The 18618-nt window shown below is 45.1% G+C and overlaps 1 protein-coding gene across 2 annotated transcripts in view; it reads left to right on the top strand.

The window, feature by feature from the left end:
* The window catches only part of COL5A1 (collagen type V alpha 1 chain), a 145755-nt gene that overhangs the window by 82718 nt on the left and 44419 nt on the right, over window positions 1-18618 (top strand). For both annotated transcript variants that reach the window (XM_044305252.1, XM_044305251.1), the window contains exons 12-26: window positions 126-200; window positions 4610-4702; window positions 5653-5709; window positions 5815-5868; window positions 7640-7693; window positions 7994-8047; window positions 8132-8185; window positions 8279-8332; window positions 8501-8545; window positions 11023-11076; window positions 11797-11841; window positions 11924-11977; window positions 13146-13190; window positions 14978-15031; window positions 15706-15750. In XM_044305252.1, coding sequence (XP_044161187.1) covers window positions 126-200; window positions 4610-4702; window positions 5653-5709; window positions 5815-5868; window positions 7640-7693; window positions 7994-8047; window positions 8132-8185; window positions 8279-8332; window positions 8501-8545; window positions 11023-11076; window positions 11797-11841; window positions 11924-11977; window positions 13146-13190; window positions 14978-15031; window positions 15706-15750 — 837 coding nt within the window. The remainder of the gene's footprint in view (window positions 1-125; window positions 201-4609; window positions 4703-5652; window positions 5710-5814; window positions 5869-7639; window positions 7694-7993; window positions 8048-8131; window positions 8186-8278; window positions 8333-8500; window positions 8546-11022; window positions 11077-11796; window positions 11842-11923; window positions 11978-13145; window positions 13191-14977; window positions 15032-15705; window positions 15751-18618) is intronic.

The following is an 18618-nucleotide window of genomic DNA, read 5'->3' as shown; positions in this document are numbered from 1 at the left end:
TGGGGCCTGGTCCTTACAGAACTTCTGACACAATTATTTGAGGCTGTTTTGGATACAGAGTAGAATGACAGACGTCGTTTCACTGCATTATGTTTTACATCTTGTCTCCTTTTGTCACCCATCAGGGACCCCCAGGAAGATCAGGACTTCCAGGTGCTGATGGTTTACCCGGACCTCCAGGCACTATGCTCATGTTACCTGTAAGTAACAATCTGCTGTATTTACACCTGCGTGTATGGCATTTAGGGGCAGCCAAGGATCCTGTAATATACAATATGGAGATCCACTTTTGTGTTGTCTCTTTATGCCTTACACAGACCAATAACACAAGCAACAGTTTTTAATGAAATTCCAGTTTCCATGTGAGGAACAATATGGATAAATCTGCTCTCCCCCGCCATTGTGGTCCCATCAGAAACCAGCAGCTCACACCCACACGCTGAGTCCCCGCATGTTTAAGGAATCATTGTTCTTTGCTCACATTCACTGACTGCTGCCATCTCGTATGTATTCTGACAACATAAAATGCGAGGGAAAATAAAAGCTGCAGTGAAAATTCCGATTAGTAAGAACTGCTGTTTACAGCGAATGAACAGTCATTTGATTGAAGCTCCGCCAAATCCACTTAGAAACTAGACGTAGGGGCATAATAAACCCTTTAATTAAGAATCCAGTAGAGAGTGGATCACATTGCTGGAGCTGAGATCCGGGATTGATCTGCTTGGTGCCCGTGTGGACGAGCGCCCTGCATTATGCCTCATTGCTGCTCATGGCAGCTAATCAAATCATTACTTCCTTTTTCTATCCAACACTTGATAAATGTAACGACATCTGCAGTATCATCGAAGGCCACTTATCCACTTTTCTTTCCCGGAGTTTTCATACATAAGGCCCTTGAGTACGCTTTTACACGGTTATGGGAAATACAGTCTACCTATAATATTAAAGGGGTTCTCCGGGCTTTTAATATTGATGACCTATCCTCAGGATTGGTCATCAATATCAGATCGGCAGGTGTCGGGCAGCTGTATGAAGGGAAGGCGTGCGCGTTGCACGCAGGCCGTCTCACTTCCTGCTCGCTGCTACTATGTTTATGGCCAGCAGGAAGAGAGAAGGGAGACGACATACGTGGACTGCGCGCGCCTTTACTTCATACAGCTGATCGGCGAGGGTGCCGTTTGTCAGACCACCGCCGATCTGATATTGATGACCTATCCTGAGGATAGGTCATCAGTATTAACAGCCCAGAGAACCCCTTTGAGTAAGTTTGCAAATATATGAGGTTTTACTTCGGCTCGGTATAGGCCAAAGATATCAGCACTACTCACTTAGCAATTGATTCATTCTGGAAAAAAAAAATTATTCTGTATCAAATGAGCTGTTAAGTGCACCGAGGGCGGGTCCAAACCACTTTGTGCACTTTTGCTCCACTTGCTTTTTCTGCAAGCCCCCTCCCTCTCCTTGATTGATAGGACCAGGTTCCTGCATTGTTGTCTAACCTATCAATCAAGAAGGAGAGGGAGGAGCTGGTAGAAGAAGCAAAAGGAGCAAAGATGCACAGAGTGGCTTGGGCCCGCCCTCAGTGCACTCAACTGTTCATTTGCAAATGAATTTAAAGTATTTTTACTCCAGAATAAGCCGCAGATCACTAAGTGATTACATTAGACTTGAGCTAGCCCTGCAAGTCATTGTGCCGGGTGTAGCAGGGCATTTACTGCGGACAGATTTCCTTTTAACTCCAGTCACATCCAGAGCTGCAGTCACAACATTGCCAACTTCATATTGGCTCAAAGACACTAAGAATTTCATTTGGACTGCATCTAATGGCTCAGTGTGTATACTGAGCAGGCTCTAGTGTGCTGTTCTGTGGGAGATATGTGTTTAAGGCGCCATTCACACGACCGTATTTTTGGTCCGTCCTTTTTTTGGATTGGATGCAGACCCATTAATTTCAATTAGTCTGCAAAAAATGTGGACAGCACATCCATATGGCCGTTCCACAGTCTTATTCTAGTCCTATAACATGTCCTATTCTCGTCCGTTCGTGTTTAAGGACAGGCATTGTTACAATGGATCCTAAAAAAAAAAAAATGATGCAACACGGACATCACATGGATCTCATCTCTATTTTTTGCGGATTGCAAAATGCAAACGGTCGTGTGAGTGCACCCTAAACCAGGCAGTGAATTATTGGGTGCTCAGTCGTCAACACAGTGCCCTCTGGTTCTAAATAGCATCCTGCAGATCTGTGAATACAGCTTTGAATGTGACTGGAGTACAAACCGGATTCCCAAAAAGTTGGGACACTATACAAATCGTGAATAAATACTGAATGCAATGATGTGGAGGCGCCAACTTCTAATATTTTATTCAGAATAGAACATAAATCATGGAACAAAAGTTTAAACTGAGAAAATGTACCATATTAAGGGAAAAATATGTTGAATCAGAATTTCATGGTGTCAACAAATCCCCAAAAAGTTGGGACAAGGCCATTTTCACCACTGTGCGGCATCTCCCCTTCTTCTTACAACACTCAGCAGACGTCTGGGGACCGAGGAGACCAGTTTCTCAGGTTTAGAAATAGGAATGCTCTCCCATTCTTGTCTAATACCGGCCTCTAACTGTTCCATAGTCTTGGGCCTTCTTTGTTGCACCTTCCTCTTTATGATGCGCCAAATGTTCTCTATAGGTGAAAGATCTGGACTGCAGACCGGCCATTTCAGTGCCCGGATCCTTCTCCTACGCAGCCATGATGTTGTGATTGATGCAGAATGTGGTCTGGCATTATCTTGTGGAAAAATGCAGGGTCTTCCCTGAAAGAGATGACGTCTGGATGGGAGCAGATGTTGTTCTAGAACCTGAATATATTTTTCTGCATTGATGGTGCCTTTCCAGACATGCAAGCTGCCCATGCCACATGCACTCATGCCACCCCATACCATCAGAGATGCAGGCTTCTGAACTGAGCGTTGATAACAACTTGGGTTGTCCTTGTCCTCTTTGGTCCGGATGACATGGCGTCCCAGATTTCCAAAAAGAACTTTGAATCGTGACTCGTCTGACCACAGAACAGTCTTCCATTTTGCCACACTCCATTGTAAATGATCCCCGGCCCAGTGAAAACGCCTGAGCTTGTGGATCTCGCTTAGAAATGGCTTCTTCTTTGCACTGTAGAGTTTCAGCTGGCAGCGGCGGATGGCGCGGTGGATTGTGGTCATTGACAATGGTTTCTGGAAGTATTCCTGAGCCCATTCTGTGATTTCCTTTACAGTAGCATTCCTGTTTGTGGTGCAGTGTCGTGTAAGGGCCCGGGGATCACGGGCATCCAGTATGGTTTTACGGCCTTGACCCTTACGCACAGAGATTGTTCCAGATTCTCGGAATCTTCGGATGATGTTCTGCACAGTTGATGATGATAGATGCAAAGTCTTTGCAATGTTTCGCTGGGTAACACCTTTCTGATATTGCTCCACTATCTTTCTGCGCAACATTGTGGGAATTGGTGATCCTCTACCCATCTTGGCTTCTGAGAGACACGGCCGCTCTGAGAAGCTCTTTTTATACCCAATCATGTTGCCAATAGACCTAATTAGTGTTAATTGGTCTTCCAGCTCTTCGTTAGGCTCAAATTTACTTTTTCCAGCCTCTTATTGCTACTTGTCCCAACTTTTTGGGGATTTGTTGACAACGTGAAAATTTGAATCAACGTATTTTTCCTTTAAAATGATACATTTACTCGGATTAAACGTTTGATCCGTCATCTACGTTCTATTACAAATAACATATTGACATTTGCCATCTCCACATCATTGCATTCAGTTTTTATTCACGATTTGTTTAGTGTCCCAACTTTTTGGGAATCCGGTTTGTATAAAAAAAATCCATAAATGCTGGATCATGAAAAGCATGTGCAAAGGTAGTTAGGTTTGGGCCAGAGGTGCTGATGGGGAGATTGCGGTAAGTTAATATTTGATCTTAATATTTTGCTGCTTCTGTTTTTTAAATAGATGATTTCATCCATTGGGCGCTCAGTGCAGTTTCTGTCTGTGCCACTAGAGGGAGCAGTGCTCATACTGGGAGTACAATGGCTCATGATATAAAAGCCTCTGGTACAGCACAGGTTAAATGCACACTCATTAGGCGTTATGTTGTGGCTCGTTGCCCTCTTCTTGCTGCAGTAAAATCTTTGTGATATGAAAGTGATTTATATATAATTCAATACCCAGCAATTTCATGGAGTCTTGATAAGGCCTTTTAAGCAGGAATAAATCTTAGATCTGTTTTAAGGAGAGCACCGTTTTTATCCTGCATGAAAGCAACCGGGGCGGGGGGGATAAAAACCCTCACTTGGTTTGTTTGTAGTCAACAAAAAAGGGTTTTTACTGCCTAGAATAAAAAGCGGATCCAGCTTCATGATGGGGGAGTTCTGGGCCGGACTGTCTCCATGTCCTGATTACCTGTGTGTTCCATGAGGCACGACCATGTAATATGCATTGCTTACACTGACTGTGAACTACCATGTCGGGGCCCCTGGCCGTTGTTCTCTATGGACCCCTTTATCTGGTTGTGTCTTTTCTCATCCTCTGTTCTCCTGTTCTTTTCTTAGTTCCGATTCTCAGGAGGAGGAGACGGTTCCTCCAAAGGACCTCAACTTTCTGCTCAGGAATCCCAGGCTCAAGCTATTCTACAGCAAGCCAGAGTAAGAGAGCCGCTTGTACCGACTACCCTTATATCTCTGACAACCGTGTGTAATGTATAACAAGCCCCATTTAACTTGTGACAGTGATATAGGAAAATTTCATTAATTATTATAATTTTTTTATTCCCCATTGAAGGGAATTGCCTTTTGAGGATGAGGCCTTCTGAACCATACCTCCTCATTATCAGAAGATCAGCTTGCTGCTTGTCCCTCCCTGATGCTTTTCACTGCAGCTCTGCTTGCTAAGATTAGTTGTTGTGTTTAGACACATGCTTAGTAGAAAGTGACTGCATGTAATGTGATCCCACAGTTGTCAGGTGCATAGTCATATAATAGCTAAGCTCCTCCCAGGGTGAGAAAGATGGCATCCAGGGGCGTAGCTAAAGGCTCATGGACCCTGGTGAAGGAGTTCACCTTGGGGCCCCCTGTCCCTCAGGGCTTTGTGGCCAGGGGCAGGAAGCACATAGCCTTCGTGCTTGCCCGAGGCAAAAATTAAAACGGCCCCCCTGCCCCTATACCAAATTCTTGACCTACCCCTTCCCTCCTGCCAGAGGTGTAACTGGACCTGCATGCACTTTCTATAATACCGGAGCTGCTGGCTACAGCAAGTGTGTATGGGAAGTGAGGGAAAGCAGTTTTGGCCTCAGAGAATTGGCAGAGGAGGAGCTATCTTAAGAAGGTCCTCATATTGTAAATGTTTAAACAGCCGTAACTAAGGGGAAAAACTCAAGGAGAACAGTGGTATGTGAAGAAAATAAAGATTGCTTTATGCATAATGCTGCTGCCGTTCTCCTACTGTTCTCCTACTGGTGAGGTAGTCAGTGTACTATGGGATGTTAGTGAACCCGGCCAAGCCTCGTGCCGCAGTCATGTGACTACTTCTTTCTACATCCATATTGGCGCAGTCTGTTGCAGAGTCTGATAGTGACCTTGTGTGTTCCATATTTCAGCTGGCCTTAAGGGGTCCATCTGGTCCAATGGGACTTACTGGAAGACCTGGTCCAGTGGTGAGTAATGTGACACTGATGATCCTGACCATATGGTGTAACATTTTACATGACTTGTGTCATCTTGATGTATTAAAACTGCTCCTTACTGCTGTTTTCTTACAGGGATTACCTGGTTCTTCAGGACTGAAAGGGGAATCAGGTGACTTAGGGCCACAGGTATTTATGCATAAGCCTTCCTTCTGTCCAGACTGAGCTTTTCCTATAGAGTGAGGCACCTAAATACACATTGTAATATATATTTTTACCATTGTGGCCAATGGCTGACACATGCCACTGTATTGCTATACAGAGGTATATATGTCAGGGAATACTCCCGCCCATACCTCTGATGTGTAACCCTAAGGGCTCATGCACACAACCGTAAGCGTTTTGCAGTCTGCAAATTACGAATCCACGAAACACGGATCCTGGGGGAGTTCATGCCACCATTTATTTTTTAACTTATGTAGAAATTTCCTGTCCTTGTCTGCAAAACAGACAAAAATAGAATATGTTCATTTATTTGTATTTTTTTGTGGGGCCACAGAACAGACATTTGGACAGCACTTGGTGTGATATCCGCATCTTTTATGGCCACATTGAAATGAATGCGTATCGGATGCAGACAGAAACTACGGTCGTGTGCATGAGGCCTAAGTGTAATGTGACCAGAGCGTAACCTCTAGTTCACACACCTGAGTTTTACATCGTTGGATGTTATACAATACCAGCAGTGGATCTACCACCATGATGGACGGTAATAGAAGTATTTGCTCAGGTTCTTTGTCCTGGTCCCGCTCCTGGTTTTGGTTCACAAACGCTGACATATGAATAAGGCCTCGTTGACACCAGCGTTCAGCCTTTCCGTTCTCCTGCTCCGTTATAGGAGCAGGAGAACGGAAAGGACGGATTGGGCACATAACTGAGGCAAGCGGAGCCTACGGACCCCATAGACTATAATGGGGTCCCTTAGGTTTACGCTCAGAAGATGGAGCGGAGACGAAAGTCTTGCATGCAGGAGAACGGAAAGGCTGAACGCTGGTGTGAACGAGACCTAAGACCTAAGTGACAACTTGTGATCACTACTGCAGTAATAACTATACGGTGACAACTAGTATCTGTATTGTTATAAAGACTGAAAGTTGTCACAGTCTTGCCCCATTAGTAATACTAAATATAATAGTGAGGTACTAATCTAAGGGGCTGCAATAAAACTGGGTTTTTCCACTTTTTTTTCTAGATCAATTCACAGTTTTTGTTTAGTTTTTGTGCAGGGTGACTGAGATTACTTAGAATCTTCTCCATTTAGCTGCCACTGTAATATATAAATGTGCAGCATTTCAGTCCTGTGTGGACGTACCCTGAAAGTTAAATGTTGATTCGAAGGCCCTCTGCATACCCGCGCGGGTACAATGCGTGATTTGAACACCTAGTGCCGGCACAGAATCCGGACCCATTCATTTCGATGGGGCAATGTACATGTGCATTGGTTTTCACACATCACTTGTGCGTTGCGTGAAAATCGCAGCATGTTCTATATTCTGTGTTTGTCACGCAACGCTGGCCCCATAGAAATGAATGGGGCTTTGTGAAAATCACATCAGCAAACAAGTGCGGATGCGATGCGTTTTTAACGGATGGTTGCTAAGAGATGTTTGTATACCTGCAGTTTTTTATCATGCGCGTGCAAAACACATTAAATCGCATTGCACCCACGCGATAACAACTGAATGCGATCGTAGGCAAAACTAAATGACATTTTTCACTGAACGCATTCACAACGCATCCGGACCTAATCCGGACACGCTCCTCTGCACGGGCCTTATAAATAATACAAATACTTGTATAATATGTTGAACATTTGACACTAATAATAATTATACCGCTCTATCTATTTGTTCTGCTGCTGCCTGATCTGTTCCTGGGTCTCACTGTGTTTATCTTGCAGGGTCCTCGTGGTACTCAAGGACCTCTCGGCCCAACTGGAAAGCCTGGACGAAGGGTAGGTCTACAGGCAGCCTAAAGGTGCACAGAATTTGTCGCAGTGGCTCACTCTGTCTAACTTTTGGCACATCTTAAGCCATGCCTCCTCATCCTGCGAGGCGCTGTGGATTATTCTTATTGGCATATTTGCTTCATAAATGTTTTAAAAACTTGATGCAACATTATTTGGCAGAAATGTTGGCACGTTTTACACCACATTATAAGCACAACCACATCATCGGGGGGACATGATCACAGTTACTATTGAGTTGGCATCACTTATGTTACAAGTCTGAATGACCATTCTCCTATATTCCAGGGCCGGGCAGGAAGCGATGGTGCTCGTGGTATGCCTGGACAGACCGGAACTAAGGTATGGTGTATTGTGCGGGTGTCCATGGTGGTCAGTATGCCCTGTAAAAAAACAAAACAAACATTTTTTTTTTCCTTTTTTTAGGGTGACAGAGGATTTGATGGATTAGCTGGTTTACCTGGAGAAAAGGGTCATCGTGTAGGTTTATTTTTTTCGTTCTGATATGATCATTTTCAGCTGTCGCTGGTCATCAGGTCAAAGCGATTAATACATTTTATTGGTTGTTATTAGGGTGAATCTGGTCCCCATGGGCCTCCCGGTGCACCAGGGGAGGATGGTGAGAGGGTAAGTGCACCTACCAACTTATATTATATGTCTAGGTCCACCACAAGACCTGTGATGCATACTGCTTATATAAGGGCAGATCCTGAGGCTCTGACACTGAGCTTGGACCCCAGGGAAATGGCTTAATATTTGATGCTCTTCACTCAGGTATCTTGTTGCTTTCTTTAGGGTGATGATGGGGATATCGGACCTCGGGGATTGCCAGGTGAACCTGTAAGTATATATACATTTCCTTTATATACATTTTTTAATAGCTGGAGAGACATTGTGTCCCTTGGGACATTTTCATTCAGAGTTGCATAACACTTTTTATACTTTAGAGACAAACACACAAGTGTACGACTAAAGGCCCCTTTACACTGTCCGAGCATTGGGCAGGTAATCGCTAACAAGCTTTCATAGGAACACTCGTTAGTGATGATTTGCCGGTGCAAAGGTGCTGCAGATTACCCGATGGACGAGCGAAACACTCATCTGCTCATTTGTGCGGTCACCTAAATCATTGATTGCTGGCAGCTGATCGTGCTGACTAAACAACCTCTGCTGCCGGCAAACAACAAGTCTGTATGGGGACGAGCGATGGTATTAGTGATCACTGATGCCTATACTGTGGAGGAGATAACTTCATGTAAATGTGTCTCCTCCAATGACGGGCAAACCATTATCAGGAAGGAATGCTTCTGTATGAGGGCGAGCAATGGCATTAGTGATCACTGCTCCCCCTACTGTGGAGGAGATCGCTGCATGTAAATGTGTCTTCTCCACTGACGGGCAAACCATTATCAGGAAGGAACGCTTCTGTATGAGGGCGAGCAATGGCATTAGTGATCACTGCTCCCCCTACTGTGGAGGAGATCGCTGCATGTAAATGTGTCTTCTCCACTGACGAGCAGGCGATTGTCAGGAAGGAACGCTTCTGTATGGGAACGAGCGATGGCATTAGTGATCACTGCTCCCTGTACTGTGGAGGAGATCGCTGCATGTAAATGTGTCTTCTCCACTGACCAGCAGGCGATTGTCAGGAAGGAACGCTTCTGTATGGGAACGAGCGATGGCATTAGTGATCACTGCTCCCTGTACTGTGGAGGAGATCGCTGCATGTAAATGTGTCTTCTCCACTAACGAGCAGGAGATTGTCAGGAAGGAACGCTTCTGTATGGGGACGAGCGATGGCATTAGTGATCACTGCTCCCTGTACTGTGGAGGAGATCGCTGCATGTAAATGAAGAAGTCTCCTTCACTGACGAGCACATAATTGCTGGGAAGAAACTGTTCCTTCCCGACAATCATCTACTCAATTAAGCAAGGTAAAGGGGCCTTCACTCAATTCTTCTTAAATTGGCTGATAAACAAAAAGGTACCACACAAATTAAATGTAAGTCAGACAAACCACCGAACTTCTACAGGACACATATGTAATTTGTATGAGTGTGTCCTGACTCTCCCCCAATGGCAGGTGTCAAGGGGAAAAGAAGCATTAGGCATGTTGCAATTCAGCATGCCCTATCCTTTGTTCCCGCAAGACATAAGCAGCTACCAGAGGTGTCTGCAGGAGACAGGGGTGTCTGCAGGGGACAGGGGTGTCTGCAGGGGACAGGGGTGTCGGCAGGGGACCGGGGTGTCTGCAGGGGACCGGGGTGTCTGCAGGAGACAGGGGTGTCTGCAGGAGACAGGGGTGTCTGCAGGGGACAGGGGTGTCTGCAGGAGACCGGGGTGTCTGCAGGGGACAGGGGTGTCTGCAGGGGACAGGGGTGTCTGCAGGGGACAGGGGTGTCTGCAGGAGACAGGGGTGTCTGCAGGGGACCGGGGTGTCTGCAGGGGACCGGGGTGTCTACAAGGGACCGGGGTGTCTGCAGGAGACAGGGGTGTTTGCAGGAGACCGGGGTGTCTGCAGGAGACCGGGGTGTCTGCAGGAGACCGGGGTGTCTGCAGGAGACCGGGGTGTCTGCAGGAGACCGGGGTGTCTGCAGGAGACAGGGGTGTCTGCAGGAGACCGGGGTGTCTGCAGGAGACCGGGGTGTCTGCAGGAGACCGGGGTGTCTGCAGGAGACCGGGGTGTCTGCAGGAGACCGGGGTGTCTGCAGGAGACAGGGGTGTCTGCAGGAGACAGGGGTGTCTGCAGGAGACAGGGGTGTCTGCAGGGGACCGGGGTGTCTGCAGGGGACCGGGGTGTCTGCAGGGGACCGGGGTGTCTGCAGGGGACAGGGGTGTCTGCAGGAGACAGGGGTGTCTGCAGGAGACAGGGGTGTCTGCAGGAGACAGGGGTGTCTGCAGGAGACAGGGGTGTCTGCAGGGGACAGGGGTGTCTGCAGGGGACAGGGGTGTCTGCAGGGGACAGGGGTGTCTGCAGGGGACCGGGGTGTCTGCAGGAGACCGGGGTGTCATCAGCTTTATGCCCCTCACCCCAGTAAGATCACATGCACTACCAGCTAATATTATAAGCAAGGTAAGGTCTTAAAAAATAAATCACACCTTCCAGGTTATCTGCGGATATGAACTGACCAGTTTCTGTTCCTGTGGGTGAGGCTAATTGTAGTCACCCTAATATTAGGGAAGAATCACTTGAGACACTGGGCTTGTTGAGTCTTGATCTGTGTAGAGTTTTCACCTACGCCAAGCTGAGGCAGGAATTTCTTTAGATTTGCAAATTTTTCATTATTCTATTCTCTATTTATTTTATTTTTTTATAGGGACCACGTGGTTTACTTGGACCAAAGGGACCTCCTGGCCCCCCTGGACCTCATGTAAGTCTTTCCTCCTCCTTTTCCTGTCCAGGGCCTGACATTGGTGAGGCTGGTATCAGGCTTTGTGATATGGGGGAGTTGTTGCTGTGTCTGCAGTAATCCACAGATCCTCACAGACCATCGATGCTTAATGAGCCTGAGCTGAAGGAATTGCTTCATAACTTTTCCTTGTATATAGATCAGTGAACAGGAGGCATAAATACAGCTCTGGTGGTAAATCATCATTGGGAGTAATGTAATTCAGGCATCATTGTATGTTACATGCGTCCATCTGTTTGGAGTATGTGTGAGGTCTGGTGCTTTTCTTCTACCCAGGTCCTGGGTTTTTTACACATCATTTATGATGATTGTGCTTGTTAGACTATGTGCACTGGAAATGAGATAAGTGGTCATTTGTGTAAGGCTACATTCACACGTCCGTAGTATTTTCTGGATCCGCAAAACACGAAAAGCGGCCCATGGGTTTTCCGCAATTTGTAGACCACTCATGGCCGCCGCTACCATAGAAAATGCCTATTCTTGTCTGAAATTGCGGAACGGATGTGGACTCGTTCATACGGTCGTGTGAATGAGCCCTAACTGAGGCTCCAAGAAGAAGGAACTTATGTGAAGTCGCTATAGCTTGTGGCTTTGACTTCATGTGCCGGCCATCTGTAGACGGTGAATGGTGGTCGTGTGTATTCTTCTCATCTCTGATGCATGTCTGTGCTCCTGTTACAGGGTGTTAGTGGCATGGACGGTCCAGTTGGACTCAAAGGCAGCATGGTAAGTATTGATTTATAGCTGTTCACGTTATCATATGTTATTGAATAGTCCTTATGGTGACCTTGCACTCCTTTTCTTGTAGGGGCCTCAAGGCGAGCCAGGACCTCCTGGTCAGCAAGGAAACCCAGGTGCACAGGTGAGGCTAAAGGGCTCAAATTGATGAGCTTGTTTGCTCCGTATGTACGTATTCTGTTTGTGTTCTGTGCAGAGTGAATAGGCCACCGCATGTAAAAGTGGGGTTCTTTGCTTATTTAGCCTAACCTAACAGCCAATGACCTCAACATAAGCCAGTGATGCCAAGTAAAGATGAGCAAATTTCTGCTTATGAAATTCGTTCACACTTCATTTGTTGGTAAAAGGTGAATTGCGTTATGGATTCTGTTACCACGGACCATAACGCAGTTCTATGCATTTAGAGGCATTCCGTTATTCATTCCATCATAATAGAAGTCTATGGGCAGCTGCAAAACGGATCCGTCCCGTTTCCGTTATGCAGGGGAGTCCTCTAAAGGCATTCGGCTTTGCATTCTGTCATAGAATTGCGTTATGGTCCGTGGTAACGGAATCCATACCGCAATTCAACTTTTACCAACTAACGAAGTGTGAAAGAATTTTAAAATATGAAATTCGCTCATCTCTAATGCCAAACATTGTCTGAATATGCCGGAAGATGGTTGGAATGGATGACTGATCTGGATTGAGAGGTATCCAGGTCCCCTTACCCTCCTTGCTCCCATATTCCTTTTCTATACTGAGAGAAGGCCTACATTTCACAAATTATTGGCCAGTGTTTGAGACATATATTAGCCACACCGCCTACCATACAGAGGCCAGCGGTCACCTGCAGACCCAGTATGGGCCCTCAAGTTCTAATTTAAGGCTCTGCTATTCTAGAAGGGAGATAATCCTTGTAGTCACCAGGCTTTAGGTATAACGTACAGTATGTTGAAGCAGTGAATGTCCTTGGTTTTACTCTTTCTCCTACTTGCATATAACCTTGTCAGTGCCAACTAGATCTCCATTCTGTTCTTCCTCAACCTCTGGTTTCCTTTATGAAGGGCCCAGATGGTGAAGTGCAAGTGTGAGATTCCCACTGGGCCGCCATCTTGAAGGATGAACTTCTGCTAACCTTTTTTCAGACACTGAATTTTAATGGGGACGAACAAGTTCTCATGAATAACTTGCCTGAAACCCTGACAGATTGACATTATTACTACCGAAATATTAGGAGCTGCTGCAAATAGCAAGAAGCAGTCATGGAATGAAAATGATAAACAGATTGATATTTCTCTTTTTTTCTGCAGGGTCTTCCAGGTCCTCAGGGTGCAATTGGGCCACCAGGAACGAAGGTAATGTCTAATATGTCCCAGCTGCTGTGTCCTCCCCTCAGTAAAATGTATGAGAACGACTCATCCATACAGCAGAGTCCATCTTTCTGTCTGTATATCTTCCCTGTCATGACAGCAGTGGAGTCGGGAATATTTGCAGGGAGAAAACATTGACCTCACCCATTATTAGCACTGTTTGCATGAATCCTATACAACTGGAGCTGGGGGCACGCCCAACTTTCATGTCTCCATTAAACACAATAAATGACATCACATGTAATGTAAACTGTGCTGTCCTTGTCTGTATCCATCCAGACATATGCTAGAGACATGTGTTACTCCATGGACCTCACTGTCTCCCTGGGTGGTGGAAGCCACCGGGTCAGATATAGAGATAGATGGGGTGTCATCAAGAACATCCCTTGACTAATTTCCTTTTACATCAAACTCATAACAGGATGGTCAGTAAGGGCTTTTTCACACGAGCATATCCCGTGCGTAGAATCCGCTGCGTGAAGAATGCCAAACCCCGCTCCGGGCAGCAGAGACACGGAGCATTAACATGATTGATAATGCTCTGTGCCTCTCTGTGATCTTTTTACTACAGAATCGCGGTGACAACTGTATCTCACTGTGATTTTGCAGTAAAAAGGTCACAGAGAGGCACAGAGCATTATCAATCATGTTAATGCTCCGTGCTTCTGCTGTCCGGAGCGGGGCTTGGCTCTCTTTCACGCAGTGGATTCCACGCACGGCATCCGCTCATATGAAAGAGCCCTAAGACTTTGATGTGGCAGGATGAATAGAACCAGAAGTCCCTCAGACTGTGAAGTATGGAATTGCTCTCTTATAACAGATGATCTCACAAATCTACAAAACAAGGGGTTAATTTCTAACTTAGGGTAGTGGCTTTGCAGAAGGCTTTTACCCATCTGGCCAACATCATCCAGAACATCATCGCCCAAGTTCAAACAGAATGTGAGCTTGCCAAACAAATAGTGCATGAGAGTCTTTTAAGGATAGGACGCCTGATCATGTTTCAGTCCTAGAAAGCTTAGCAAGGGTTGAGGACGAGGAGCCTCCCAAAAGCCTTAGGATCACTACTCTGGGCAGTTTGCGCCTCCAGCATCAGGGCATCATTAGGCGGCCTGCTGGTGACTCCTAAGCTCGTCTGCATACACGCAGGTGTAATCCACACTATCCAGCATGGACCCGTTTTATCTCAGGGCCTACTTTAAAGCACTGTAGATCACACAGCAGAGAAGCGATCCCTCCAGAGCTGCTGGTACATGTCACTTTAAGAGACCACGTACAGATCAATGTATTAGTTTTCATCTGTATATATTGCAATAACTGGCTCTGTACTCATCGGCTGTATCCGTGCACTGCACCGGCGGCTCTGGATGCGGAGCTGATGCTCAATAAGAGCGTTTTCTGATACATATGATAATTGCATTCATCCCGTGTGGCAAAGATAGAAGCATTTGCTATTCCTTCAAGTCTGAGGCCATTTCAATCGTTTCCTTAAGACATAAATGCACAGAAATTATTTGTTCACCAGAAAATAAGATGAGATTTCTCTGCATTTGATGTTTTCTGGCTACTCAGACCGCTTAGCCTCTGGATGGGCTGCAGAATAATTATTTGCAGGGATTCAAAGCTGCCATGATGAGCGCGCACATTTACATAACTTTCCATATTCATAAGAACAGAATGTGAATGTTATTTTGATGCAAAACTCTGGGAAATATTGTTCGGCTGGTGAAGTGTAAGCTGAAAATCTGCATTTATGTTGTTGTGATTTTTAGGGTCCGCTGGGAAAACCTGGTTTACCTGGAATGCCGGGAGCAGATGGTCCACCTGTAAGTATCACATGCACCGTCCTTCTCCGCATGTCACATGTTTAAGGCTGGGGAAGGGGGTTCAGAGCTATTCCTGTCTGTCCCTGCGAGCGTAAAAATGATCATAAAGCAACGTAAGCACGGTACTTCAAGGGCGCGAGTTCCCAAAAGTTAGACCCTGCAGCTGATTTTTGGGGGGAAGTTAACATTAGCTCTAGACGATAATCGAGGACCCCCTTCTGAACGCACACCACTATAAACAGGCAAGGAGAGGGGGAACTGACCTGAAGGTTACACTGTCCTTCACCTCCAAGGAATAGGAACTGGGAACACAATCCAAGGAAATTAAAGGGTTTGTTTTAGGAATAGAAAGACATAGCTGCTTTCTTCCAAAAACAGCACCATGCCTGTTCATGCTCACCATTCAATGGAGCTGAACTGCGATACCAGATAAAACCTACGGGCAGGGGTGCAGCTGTTTATGCAAGACAGCGGCCATGTATTCCTATTTAATGCATGTTTACATTGACGATTTCCGGAGGGGGTCATGGCCATTGGTATGCAGCTTGTGCATTCACATCGTCAAGATAAATGTCCACAGCGGCAGCTTTTGAGGTGTGAGGAGGCCGCGTATACTGCTGATAGTGAATCTCAGTAGGTGAGAAGAAATCTTACTGTGTGTCTTCATTTTACAGGGTCATCCAGGTAAAGAAGGCCCCTCAGGAGAGAAAGGAACCCAGGTATGAGGGTCTTGTCTTCAGGGCATAGGTAAATGTGTGCCATTCTGAAATACAGTCATTGACAAAAAAAATACTGCCCCAGATAGAAATGTCGGATTGCTGCAAAACTCGTCCTGAAAATATGTAAGTAGTTACAGGTGTGGTCTGATGAGACACTGGGTCTTACCACAAGAGGGTGCTAAAGCGCTTCACTCACTGTCCTACAAAAGCTGTCAGAGGCCACTTTTGTGTAGTGTACCTCCTGGGGACAGATCGTTGACTGCTAGGGATGCTCTTAGACATTTTACCCAGCTGACAGACTTTTAGAAGGAGCGCATCATTGGAGAGAAACAGGGCATCCTGCCACCACATGTGATTCTCTAATGGCAGGACTGACAACTTCTGGTGTGATGATCGGGGGAGCCATCTCATATGACGGTCACCACTAGTAGTGATGCGAGAACACTAACAGCTCAGTGATACGTGCAGGAAATCCTGCCACCACATGTGTTCCTCTTATGGCAGGGAAAATGCCCGCACACAGCACGGGTTTCCCAGGAATGTCTCCTCCAGATTATAACACTTTCTTGACTGCCTGGTCTCCAGATTTATCGCCAATCGAGCATGTATGGAACCAGCTGGGATGCCATCTTCGACAACCTATGACTGTGCAGGATCTATAGGCCCAGCTGTAACATCTGTGGGCAAATGTTCAGGATATCATATGGAACCTATATGCCTCCATGCCCAACCGTATTTCATTTTGCGTCCATGCTAGAGGCCGTATCTCATCTTGTATTCAGGCTGGAGGCCGTATCTCACCTTGTATTCAGGCTAGAGACCGTGTCTCATCATGTATCTAGGCTGGAGGCTGTATCTCATCCTCTATCCAGGCAAAAAACGTATCTCATCTTGTATCCAAGCTAGAGGCCGTGTCTCATGTGGTATCCATAGACCTATAGGATCTATGGCCCGTCTGCCCCTGGTAGAATATCATGGAATAATCTGAGTATCTGTATATATATAGTGAACTGGAGCATGCGGGTATAACCTGGGTATCTCCTGTATATTATTATATATGTACAGCTGGAATAAGTTATACATTTTCTTCTATATACTGATATGGAGCATGCTGGTATAACCTGGGTATCTCCTGTATATTATTATATATGTACAGCTGGAATAAGTTATACATTTTCTTCTATATACTGATATGGAGCATGCTGGTATAACCTGGGCATCTCCTGTATATAATTATATATGTACAACTGGTATAACCTGGGTATCTCCTGTATATAATTATATATGTACAGCTGGTATAACCTGGGTATCTCCTGTATATAATTATATATGTACAGCTGGTATAACATGGGCATCTCCTGTATATAATTATATATGTACAACTGGTATAACCTGGGTATCTCCTGTATATAATTATATATGTACAGCTGGTATAACCTGGGCATCTCCTGTATATAATTATATATGTGCAGCTGGTATAACCTGGGTATCTCCTGTATATAATTATATATGTACAGCTGGTATAACCTGGGTATCTCCTGTATATAATTATATATGTACAGCTGGTATAACCTGGGTATCTCCTGTATATAATTATATATGTACTGCTGGTATAACCTGGGTATCTCCTGTATATAATTATATATGTACAGCTGGTATAACCTGGGCATCTCCTGTCTACAATTATATATGTACAGCTGGTATAACCTGGGCATCTCCTGTCTACAATTATATATGTACAGCTGGTATAACCTGGGCATCTCCTGTCTACAATTATATATGTACAGCTGGTATAACCCGGGCATCTCCTGTATATCATTATATATGTACAGCTGGTATAAGTTATGCATCTTCTTGTATATAGTGGTATGGAGCATGCTGGTATAACCTGGGCATCTCCAGTATATAATTATATATGTAAAACAGCTGGTATAACCTGGGCATCTCCTGTATATAACTATATATGTACAGCTGGTATAACCTGGGCATCTCCTGTATATAACTATATATGTACAGCTGGTATAACCTGGGCATCTCCTGTATATAACTATATATGTACAGCTGGTTTAACCTGGGCATCTCCTGTATATAACTATATATGTACAGCTGGTATAACCTGGGTATCTCCTGTATATAACTATATATGTACAGCTGGTATAACCTGGGTATCTCCTGTATATAACTATATATGTACAGCTGATATAACCTGGGCATCTACTGTATATAACTATATATGTACAGCTGATATAACCTGGGCATCTCCTGTATATAATTATATATGTACAGCTGATATAACCTGGGCATCTCCTGTATATAACTATATATGTACAGCTGGTATAACCTGGGCATCTCCTGTATATAATTATATATGTACAGCTGGTATAACCTGGGCATCTCCTGTCTACAATTATATATGTACAGCTGGTATAACCCGGGCATCTCCTGTATATAACTATATATGTACAGCTGATATAACCTGGGCATCTCCTGTATATAATTATATATGTACAGCTGGTATAACCTGGGTATCTCCTGTATATAACTATATATGTACAGCTGGTATAACCTGGGTATCTCCTGTATATAACTATATATGTACAGCTGGTATAACCTGGGTATCTCCTGTATATAATTATATATGTACAGCTGGTATAACCTGGGCATCTCCTGTATATAACTATATATGTACAGCTGGTATAACCTGGGTATCTCCTGTATATAACTATATATGTACAGCTGGTATAACCTGGGTATCTCCTGTATATAACTATATACAAGGTGGCTTTTGCAGATGGGAACCTGTCAGAATTGCCTCTCCTGGGCCTAAACATCCAGCATTCAGAGCGGTGCAGGATCCAGCCATATTAT

This window comes from Bufo gargarizans, chromosome 9, assembly GCF_014858855.1.
Source record: "Bufo gargarizans isolate SCDJY-AF-19 chromosome 9, ASM1485885v1, whole genome shotgun sequence".
Classification (NCBI taxonomy): Eukaryota; Metazoa; Chordata; class Amphibia; order Anura; family Bufonidae; genus Bufo; species Bufo gargarizans.
Note: the sequence above shows the minus strand (reverse complement) of the source record. Positions and strands in the feature narration are given on the sequence as shown.